The 10441-nt window shown below is 49.9% G+C and overlaps 2 protein-coding genes across 2 annotated transcripts; both read right to left on the reverse strand.

Moving 5' to 3' along the window:
• Nucleotides 1-288: 288 nt before the first annotated feature.
• On the reverse strand, nucleotides 289-3998 carry LOC115560305 (dentin sialophosphoprotein). The gene is made up of 3 exons (XM_030379688.1): nucleotides 1261-3998; nucleotides 920-1037; nucleotides 289-442 (listed from the first exon to the last, which is right to left on the reverse strand). Exons 1-3 carry the CDS (start codon nucleotides 3861-3863, stop codon nucleotides 314-316), a joined length of 2850 nt encoding a protein of 949 aa, XP_030235548.1. The 5' UTR covers nucleotides 3864-3998; the 3' UTR covers nucleotides 289-313.
• A 4227-nt stretch (nucleotides 3999-8225) lies between these two features.
• On the reverse strand, nucleotides 8226-10374 carry nol12 (nucleolar protein 12). The gene is made up of 6 exons (XM_030348193.1): nucleotides 10203-10374; nucleotides 9920-10025; nucleotides 9754-9802; nucleotides 9174-9319; nucleotides 8909-9024; nucleotides 8226-8717 (listed from the first exon to the last, which is right to left on the reverse strand). Exons 1-6 carry the CDS (start codon nucleotides 10310-10312, stop codon nucleotides 8522-8524), a joined length of 723 nt encoding a protein of 240 aa, XP_030204053.1. The 5' UTR covers nucleotides 10313-10374; the 3' UTR covers nucleotides 8226-8521.
• Nucleotides 10375-10441: the final 67 nt, after the last annotated feature.

The raw sequence follows: 10441 nt of genomic DNA on the forward strand, positions 1-10441 counted from the left end.
GAAAAATGTAACGCTAAAAACATAAATACAATTGTACAGACCAGTTAAGCCGCTAATACTCGGGAGTCTATTATAACCATTTCGAGATGTCAACATACATGTAGGCCTAGTGACAGCGGCTTGCGGGTTGGTGATACATCAGCAATGTATGAATAACTAATGTAAGTGTCTACATGATATTTACTAAATGTATGACCTACAAGTATTTTGTTTTTTAATAACGATTTTATACACTTGATTGTCCACATATCCGTTTTCCTTGGCATAGTTTGGTTATTATTACCGTGTACAGTTAGACTATACAGTGTCATTATCATACTGAAAATAGCAAACAGACATATACACACACACACGCACAACCCACACACACTATGGGGCATACCTGTGTCAGTTCAGGTATGTGGGTGTTTCCGGTTCCCTCCTCCCCCGTAGGACCACACCCCTGGAATCAACAGCAGATTAAATCAATAATCAATGCATTTATCTATATTGTTTTAAATATATTTATATTAAAAATAAATTGATATTCTTAACAAAAAAAGCTATGCAGAGTTTCACACACACACAAACACACAGACACACAGACAGACAGACAGACAGACAGACAGACAGACAGACAGACAGACAGACAGACAGACAGACAGACAGACAGACAGGTGGGTTGGTCGTGTAGAAGAAGATATATTGTAAGGCTTCCTATTTATTATGGGTGACTTCTATGGGTGACTTTTTCTGACAGGTTACCATTAGCTTGTGCACCTAACTGACCAGGTTCCTATTGGCTGTTGTACCTTTCTGAACAGGTTCCTATTGGATGGTGTTCCTTTCTGAACAGGTTCCTATTGGTTGGTGTACCTGTCTGACCAGGTTCCTATTGGCTGGTGTACATATCTGACCAGGTTCCTATTGGCTGGTGTACCTGTCTGAACAGAGAGGTGGGGGAGTGGGATCTGGAAAGGTTTCCCCAACCCAGCATCTCTCTGTGGTGGCTTCCGGGTTGGTCTCTCTCCCTGGACGGGTGTCTGCTCACAGAATGACTGAGGAGAATGCACAGGTAGAAGGGGATATGCAAACACAACAATCACATTTTTTGCATGAACCGGACCAGTGAGGTTAAAAAATACTTGAAAAAGCAGACTGCACACTGTATATTGCTCAAATTGTGTTATTTTTGAAACGTTGAAATTGGATGACCAGTTTGAGAAATAACAGGTGTCTCAGGGTTCTAACTGTGTCGCTATGGTTTCTCTGGGTTCTTACCTGGCCGGTTTAAAAAGCTCCTGTCTCCCTCGTGGTGCCTGGTGGTTCTGGGGTTTCACTGCTTCCTCTCTCGGGTGGATCGTCCGGCCTCTCGGCACATCAGCCAACACCGCATACTCCTCCCTACTCCTGCCTCCCGACTCCTCCCCGCTCCGACCCCCAGACTCCCAGGAGTCCATGGAGCTCTGCGAAGAGGTGTTCCTCTGCAGCTGGATCAGCGGCGGGGGGGAGGGGCTCTGTGTGCGGCGGAAGGGCCTATGGTTTTCAGGGGAGGGGCTTCGTTCCTCCATGCCCCTCATGCTGTCGGAGAACCGGTTGACGCTTGAACTCCTGGATGCTGGTCTACTGACTGACGAGGCGGTTCTACTGGTCTCCCTTGGCCCCTGGAAACCTTGCCTGCTTGTCTCCCTGGACTCCTGGAAACCTTGCCGGCTGGTCTCCCTGGTCACATGGAATCCCGCTGACCTACTGGTTTCGCGGGGCCCCTGAGAGCCCACCGTTCGACTGGCCTCATTTGATGGCTGGAAGCTTGTTGTTCTTCTGGTCTCTCTTGGTGCATGCAAGGTTGTTGTTCTACTGGTGTCTCTTGGTGCCTGAAACCTGGTTGTTCTACTGGTCTCTCTTTGAGCCTGGAAGCTTGTTGTATTACTGGTCTCTCTTGGTGCCTGGGCGATGGTTGTTCTACTGGTCTCTCTTGGTGCCTGGGCAATGGTTGTTCTACTGGTCTCTCTTTGAGCCTGGAAGCTTGTTGTATTACTGGTCTCTCTTGGTGCCTGGGAGATGGTTGTTCTACTGGTCTCTCTTTGAGCCTGGAAGCTTGGTGTATTACTGGTCTCTCTTGGTGCCTGGGAGATGGTTGGTCTACTGGTCTCTCTTGGTGCCTGGAAGCTGGTTGTTTTAATGGTCTCCCTTGGTGCGTGGAGGCTGGTTGTTTTACTGGTCTCTCTGTGCGCGAGAGAGCTTGCTGTCCTGCTTGGCGAGCAGGTTCGGCATGCAGACGAGCTATATGTTGAATCCCTCAGGGAGCGTGAGGAGCTGTTCCTCTCAGACATAACCGAGTCCTGGGTGGTTCTCCTCTGGAAGTGGCTGTTGCTCTCTGCTGTGGTGATTTTACTCAGGATGGAGTAGCCTGGCGATTCAGCGTTGGGGGTTCTGGAGGTGGAGGAGCCGAGGCGGTTGAGAGAGGTGACGGACTCTGTCTTCCGTAGCGAGGAAGCTACCGGAGGCTCATAGCTTCTTCTAGGGGGCGAGGAACTGCGTCCATTGCGACTCCGGGCAAAACCACCTGACTCAGACTTGAGGCCTTTGGTAGGACTATCGTAGGTCCGTCTCGGAGAGGTACGCCCAGAGTCGCTAAAGGGACCTTTAGGTTCTGCGTTCTTGGATAGGTACCGTCCCGGAGACTCGTGGCTCTTCCTTCCTGGAGAAGAACTTCGGCTCTCATTAACTCGACTCCTGCTATAACTGCTCGAAGCAGTCTTGTTCGACATCAAGTGGTTGACCATTGTGTCATTGCTGCGTCTGGCCGATCGGAAGCTGCAGTTGTCCTGTTCTAGATTGTTCTGTGTGTTTCTTGCGTCCGGGTTGCGTAGAAGAGCCTGGCTCTCGATGTCGTATCCCTCCCTGATGGGGGAGCCGCAGCGACCTGGATGACTTCTACTACTGAGGGATGTGACGGATCCAGACTTCCTGATTGGGCTGTGACTTGTTGAGCTGTAACTTTTCCTGGCCAGCAGAGAGCTGTCCACCTCACGGAAGCCACCGTGGTCTGGTCTTGGGGGCAAAGAGGAATAACTGTTACCCAGCTGCCTCTGGCCATTGGAGATGCTGCTCAGAGGTTCTGTTTTGCGAAATGAGGCAAGGCCAGATGTACTGTGGTCCTTCCTCAAAGGAGAAACGCTTCTGCCGTCCTGGACTCTGCCGCTCAACACACCATTTGTCTCACTCGATTTACGCAAGACGCTCTTAAAGTCTGAAACGGTAGTGCCTTTGGATTTGGCAGAACTAGCAAATGATTTGAAGTTCTTGGGCAGTGTTCCTGAACCGGTAGCTCTCCCAGATGGGGCCTGGGAGGGGCTCCTGGACCGTCTCTCTGGGCCACCGCCATCAAAGCTTCGTGTGTTGAGGGAGAGGCTCCCCTCGCCACGCCCAAACGGTGATCGCCCTCGTGCTGGAGACGAAGAACGAGATTGGAGGGTGGAACCTAGTCTCGAGGCATCATGTCGTCCAGGCTGCTGATTGGATGAAGACTGGGGGGAGGAGAGGTTTCCTTTACCGTATGAGCTGCCCTGGCGTCTTTGGCTGGTTGAGGCCAGGGACTCTGCGATCTTAAAAGGCGTGGGACTCGGAGAGCGAGGGCCAACCAGGGCCTCGACCTCGACCGCAATCTCGTAGGGGTCAGGAGGCGGCGCGATCTGGTTCTTGTCCTGTTCCTCTTGGCTTAGTCTGTCAGGAGGTGCTGCCACGTGGCGGTTTCGGAAGGGGACGGTGTCCTTGGGCTCGATGTTCCGAGTGTTGAAGACCGGGTGTCCTCTCTCAAAATGGCGGAACGGAGCCGGTGGATTCTGGTCATGCAGCGAGCGGGACCCGGCAGCTCTTCCCATGGAGAAATAGCCGCTGTCTCTGCTCTCTCTTTCTCCTCTGATCCCTGAGAGCAAAGCACAAGCAGCTGAAAGCAAACGGGTATAGGGAACTCTAGATGTCAAAGATCAACTGCCAAGCACGGAGTTCCTGCCACGAGGCCAACTATATTGTATTACTGATAATTGCCCTGCAAAACCTCCACCGGTGGCAGCTATCACACAGGTTAGCTGACTGGGTGTGTAAAGAACACCTTTGGGTGTAAGTGGATACTGATTGGTCAAACGCTGCAAGTCATGGCTGCACTAGTCCTAAAACTTGCTAGTTAGCAACTGATATCATTTTCAATTCAAAGGATGCTATTTGGGTCTCCAAACCTCTCCTTGCTATCCTCCATACGTAAATGCACTTAGTGCGGGGGAAAGGATATGAGTCAAAAGCCCAAAACAGTCAACAATGGAAGTGTGCAAGTTCATACTGCTGTAACAGCTTAACTGGGGTGTGGTAGTTTGCTGTACTGGGGGGGGGGGGGGGGGGGGGGGGGGGGAGGGCAGGGATGAAGTACCTGGGGTTTTGCTGAAGGCATCCCTGGCTTGGGCTTCCCCCGTCCATTCCCGGTGGTCAGGGCGGTGTGCGGGGCGGTCCAGACGGGTCATAGCGGGCTGCTGGGGGAAAAAGTCGTCGTCGGTGTTGCTGCTGCTGAGCTCAGGGGAGTCGCTCTGTTCAGCACAGCTAGGAGAAGAAGAGAAGGCGACAGAGGGAGGGAGAAGGAGGTACATGTACACACAAACATTGATATATTTACATACATTCCGTCCGTCCGTCCTGCTACCTGTCTTTGGTGTTACCTGTCTGTCCATCCTCCTCCTCGTCTGTCCTGCCTGTTGGCCTACCTTTCAAATGTCTTTCCTAATATTTATCTGTGGTCATGTCTCTCCTTCTACTTGTCTGTCCTCCTACCTGCCAATTCTCAAACTTGTCTGTTGTACAACCTGTCTGTGGCCCTACCTGTCTGTCCTCCCATCTGTCTGTTGTACTAGTGCTACCGGTCTTTTGTCCTACCTGTCTGTGCTGCTGCTGTCGTAGTCGGTGTCGCAGGTGTACAGTCCACCGTCGGGGCTCAGAATGCACACGGAAGTCCTCCGGTAACCACGGCAACCCCCGCTGACATCACAGTAGATGCTCACCGCCGATTGGCTGTCAGAGTCGTCCTGATGAATTGAGACGACGGGACGGTCGGCATCACGTCAATCAAGAATTGTTTGGCATCACTGATACCATCTCACCGTAGCGACACTGTATCACTGTCGGCCCTCTTAAGCATCAGATTCTCAGCAAGCTATGCTAGTGCTAGCTAGCTATGCTAGTTAGCAAGGTACGTTTGCTAGGTAGTCAGCTAAGTCAGTTCAGAGCTTGTTCTTTGACTGCATAACCAAACACCCGGGACGACCAAGGAGGAGAAGATGAAGTTAGTGTTGCAAAGTCGGTCCACTGAGTTTGTAAAAACATTGACCGCCCCATCTCTCTCTTTCAATCTCCAAGTTTCTCTCTCTCTCTCTCTCTCTCTCTCTCTCTCTCTCTCTCTCTCTCTCTCTCTCTCTCTCTCTCTCTCAGATGCTGGGTCTCTCGGTCGATTAGGGTTACACACTGTAACTCAACTCTTGTTCTCATCATTAATTCATGATTCTTTTTTTAACCTGGCATTTATCTTGTTGCATTAATTTACATCTTAAAAATCATCCAAACAGTTTGACTCTACTTAGGGGGCTGTCCATCTCCTCAACACTTAAACGTACCCTTACCTGCAACTCAACTGACACTACTGTGTTGGACAGCAGGTCCTGGTTGTCTGACTAATGTGATCTGGTGGAATAACCAAACTCAAAGATCAAACTTATGAGCAAACGTGACCCCATATTAGCCGAGCCAAGTTCACCAGTGGGGTTACCGCCACCTTTGCAGGGTTTCCAGGCTCCCGTTTAAATGATAGCCGAGAAATAAGGATATAAAGGCTTCTGTGTTTTGTGGTAGTGTACGTAGACTTCCTTTACACCTTGACTCTATATACAACCAATCCCCAAAGAGCAGCACATGATCTGCCTTCATCAATCTGTAATGAGAGAGAGCTAGGCTACCACAGCTCTCTCTCTCTCTTTATCACTGCTTCTCTTTGTCTCTCTCTCCCTCTACAACATCCCCCCCCCCTTTCTCTCCCTCACTCCATTGACCTTTCGACAGCAGGAAAGGTCATGTGACCCAGTGACTCAAAAGATAGAGAACACAGTTCAACTTCATCAAAAACGTCACACCTACATTAGATACAAAACATATTGATTTTGAAGATATTGATACAGATACAGAATTTATAGATACAGAATACATCACACCTGATCAACTACGTCACAAATATCTTGAATATAACAGCGGCTGTATCCCCGCCCAGGGACACACCACACAGCCCTCTCCTATTGGTCCTCCCTCGGGATGACCTCATCGCAGGTGTGTTTACCTGCCAAGGATGTACCTTCAGACGCAACCGGTCCACTTCCTCCTCGAGTCCCGCCTCCTTCCTGCCGCTCACGTCCCGCCCCCTCACCGTTGGTGACGCCTCCTCCTCGCCCGTCACTGTCCGCGTCTCAGGGCTCGCCCCGGATCCGTTCCCTGTTCTGCTCCTGAACCCGGTGGCGCGCTCCGTCCCCGCGGCCGGTGTCGCCTCCTCCGTGTGCGTGACTGCACCGGCGTGCACTCGCTTCTGGCGGAGGCAGTCATGGCAACGGGACGGGTCGAAGACGTTGGGCTGGAACTCAGCGCAGACGGGCTCTTCAGGAGGGAGGGGCATGGCAGGGCGGGAGCGGGGGGGGTGCTCATCTCACCACTCACGACAGGTAGGGGTTAGACGGTACAGAGACGGGTCATTAGGGAGCAGGTAGGGGTTAGACGGTACAGAGACGGGTCATTAGGGAGCAGGTAGGGGTTAGACAGTAAAGAGACAGGTCATTAGGGAGCAGGTAGGGGTTAGACAGTACAGAGACAGGTCTTTAACAAGCAGGTAGGGGTTAACACTACAAAGACAGGTCATTAGGAGCAGGTAGGGGTTAGAGAGTACAGGGACAGATCATTAAGCAGCAGGTAGGGGTAAGACAGTATAGAGACTTGTCATTAAGTGGCAGGTAACTGTTAGACAGAACAGAGAAAGTTGATTAAGGAGAAGGCAGAGATGAGACAGTACTGAGACAGGTCATTTAATAGCAGGTAGGTGTTACACACGATACCATTTGGGAGTCTAACCCCCTCCCATCACCCATCCTGCCAGTAACATACGTGTTGGTGTGAAGGACCATGTTACTCTATGGGTGGACACTTTTATTTTAGCACTTAGTGTGCATCTCCTTGTACCCAGTCTGTCCAGTTATGTGTGTATGTTGTTGTTCATTGTGCCTGACATACAGTAAACAAGATAGACCACCATATACAGTGCATACACAGGCCCTCGAGCTCCGACAGAACATCTGAATTCTTCAAAGTATGCAACTTAGGGCAGACCCGTAATACTCTAGTAGACCCCCCCCCCACAGACACTAACACACTAGTCTATCATTCACTAGTGATCATAGAACCCACAGGTTGACTAGCGATCACAACAGACGCACAAACACAATATACATACATATGCTGTATACTAGATATTTATAGGCAACATAATGAGCAGTGCCTACCTGGTAGAGGTACGGACTAGATCTGGTCTCTCTCTATGACTAGTTCCTGTTTTTCTAGGACTAGAGCTGGTGTCTTCTGGGCTAGATCTGACTGCCGGTTTCTTTGGGAGCTTCCAGACCCCTGGGAGACACATGGCTCATCCCTCACTTTCCCCCCTCAACCTAAAACACACACCTGATTGGCTGCTCCAACAATAGGGGAAACTGAGGCACGCGGGTAGCCATGATGGCCCGGCTTACACAGGAGAGTGGGCTCGAGGGGAGACAGGGCGGGGGCCAACATGGAGCTGGTGGCACAGTGATGTGTTGTATTAGATATCATGGGCTTTAGAAAGGTAATCAAACTCCTAACAGAGACAGCTGGGACACCAGGCCCCGCATTAATAAATAAACAGCTCAGAAGTATGGACTGTCAAACATTACCATCCTAAATGAAACACTGCTGGGGCATGGACTAGCATTCCCTCAAACGTTAGTGTGGTAACATTTACTTATTCAATTGTATATGGTAGTTAACGGAGGAGAATGATGTACTAACGTACACTAAGGCCTCCAGGAGGTAAGGGTCTCTGGTATTAAGGATCTCCAGCAGGAAGGAACCATGATGACAACTTCCTGCTTCTCAGGAAGCAGGGAGTCCGTCCGAACAAAAGACACCAGACGCCGTAATAATGACAAACATTTTATTATTCAATTAAAGTCTACGTAGCAAACACTTATGGTCATCATTAATACATTAATCCGAATCCCAATCAGTAGAAAAACAGTCGGAAGAGCAGATAGAATTGCAACGACATCAGCACTCAGGTGTGTTGACACCGTATCTACAGGTTATCGTGGTCCCCTGCTCCGATGGGGACTCTGGCAGTGAGCCAATACAAACATCTACATTCCTGTTACCATGGCGATCAGGGGTCAAACACTGTGTGGTCCACAGAGTAGATCCGCTCCGCCCTCGCACCGTCTCAGTCCTTGTAATGCTGTTTCTTGCCCGTCTGCTGGCGCCGTTGTTTCTTGGAGGTCTTCCCTGGACGAGCCTTGACCTTGGACTCGCTGCCGCGGCCGTCGCCCGGGCGACCGCGGGCCCCCTTCCCTTCACGTTTATGTTTCCCCTTCCGCTGCTTCGTAGCAGCGTTGAGCGACGTGGACAGAGAGCGGATCCTGGGACAGACACATTTTGTGCTCAGACAACGACAAAACACACAATTCTGTCTAATGTATATTCAAGTGGGTATATGTGTGCAGCACGTGTATACTTTGTCTGTGGCATATGTATACCGTGTAAAATATGTGTTAACCGTGTACCCCATGTGTGTATTTTGTGAGTGCACTATAGAATGTGTGTTTTATACTTTTTGTTGAGGATAGGCTGATGGGCTTGCTTTGGCATTGCGGCAATTTTCTCTCCATACTCCTCCCCAGCATTCTTCAATCCTGCTTTCTCCTCTCCCTCCTCCCCTCCAGACACCTTGAAGAACAGATAAAAGTCAGTCTCTCTATGCCAGCCTTCCTGGAACTAGAAAGGATAAGTTCCATGCGTCTCTCTACAGCCGCCATCTTGGATCTAGAAAGGATAAGTTCCACAGGGTCTGCAGAGCCGACATCTTGGATCTCTACCTCCGTGTCGTCGAGGCCCAGCAGTTTGGCGTCCGTGAGGTCCAGGTTGCTGATGGTCGTCACGGTGACCGTGTGGTTGGGGTGGTCGTACTGGACACTCTCTGTGGTATCTGTGACCCCCTCCTCCAAATCATCGTCTTCGCTTTCTGTTGAGCCAACGGACGTAGACAAGCAGGAAGTAGAACGTCATGTCTTTACAGAGCAAACTTTTCAACACCGGGTGTGATGTCATGGTCCATTACAAGCCCTGTCATAATGTACCCATATACAGTACATGGGACAGATTGGGAGCAGGTGTGCACCCTGATGTTAAGGGTGGGTCAATAACACCAGTTGGTAAAGTCAACTAGACTTATGATATATTTACTATTCAACAAACCAATTATCTATCAGGCACTTTTATCCAACGACACATATTTCGAATTCAGATTCATGTCAGTAAAGAAGCAGGTAGGATAGGTGGGGGGGGGGGGGGGGGATCTTGCTCAAGGACGCCTCTAGGGAGACTGGACACTGAGGATGTAATCCAGACCCTTTTAGCTGAGAGTCCAACACCCTGACCATACTGCATACTACCTACCGAGAGCATCCGTCCTCTCCTTCAGCAACCGAATGTACTCTTTATGGCGCTGAGGATAAACACAATTTCGCAGTTAGAAACCTCTCCAAAGCCGATCCAACCCTCGGTACATGTTGTTTACTACTTATTCAAATGAAACAGCGTAAGGGGTACGAGTGGAGGTTACCTCTTCGCGCACTCGGATGTGCTCCTCTTTTATCTTCTTCTGGATCTCCACCACCGCTGCCTTACGACGCTCTACCTTCCGCTTGTGGAAGCCGGTCAGGTACTCCCTGCACCGGGGGATTAACAATGAATTCACCCCTCGACTTACTCTAAGCAATACACTTTGAGACACAGGGCATGATTAAATAATTGATACAACTAAATTGTACACATGTCCACTTCAACCAGTAATTAAACGGCTACGTGCTAACATGTTATGAACTAAAATGTGTGTTCAGACTTACTGTCGGCTGTTGTCGTCAAACGTAACAATACATTTATTCTCTCGTTTCTTAGATCCTGGCTTGAATTTAGCTTTATGCGGCGTATTGTTTGTTTTCTTCTTGTTCTTCATGTTTACACGTGAGAAGCTGTCTTCCTTGGTCCGCGGGTCAAATGGTTCCGACAGCAAACATTATCTGTCATGATGGTTCCAGAATAGTTTCATCTTATATAAAACTGTTGTTTGTTTGTAGAGTAACGT

The sequence above is a fragment of the Gadus morhua genome, chromosome 2, assembly GCF_902167405.1.
Source record: "Gadus morhua chromosome 2, gadMor3.0, whole genome shotgun sequence".
Lineage (NCBI taxonomy): Eukaryota > Metazoa > Chordata > Actinopteri > Gadiformes > Gadidae > Gadus > Gadus morhua.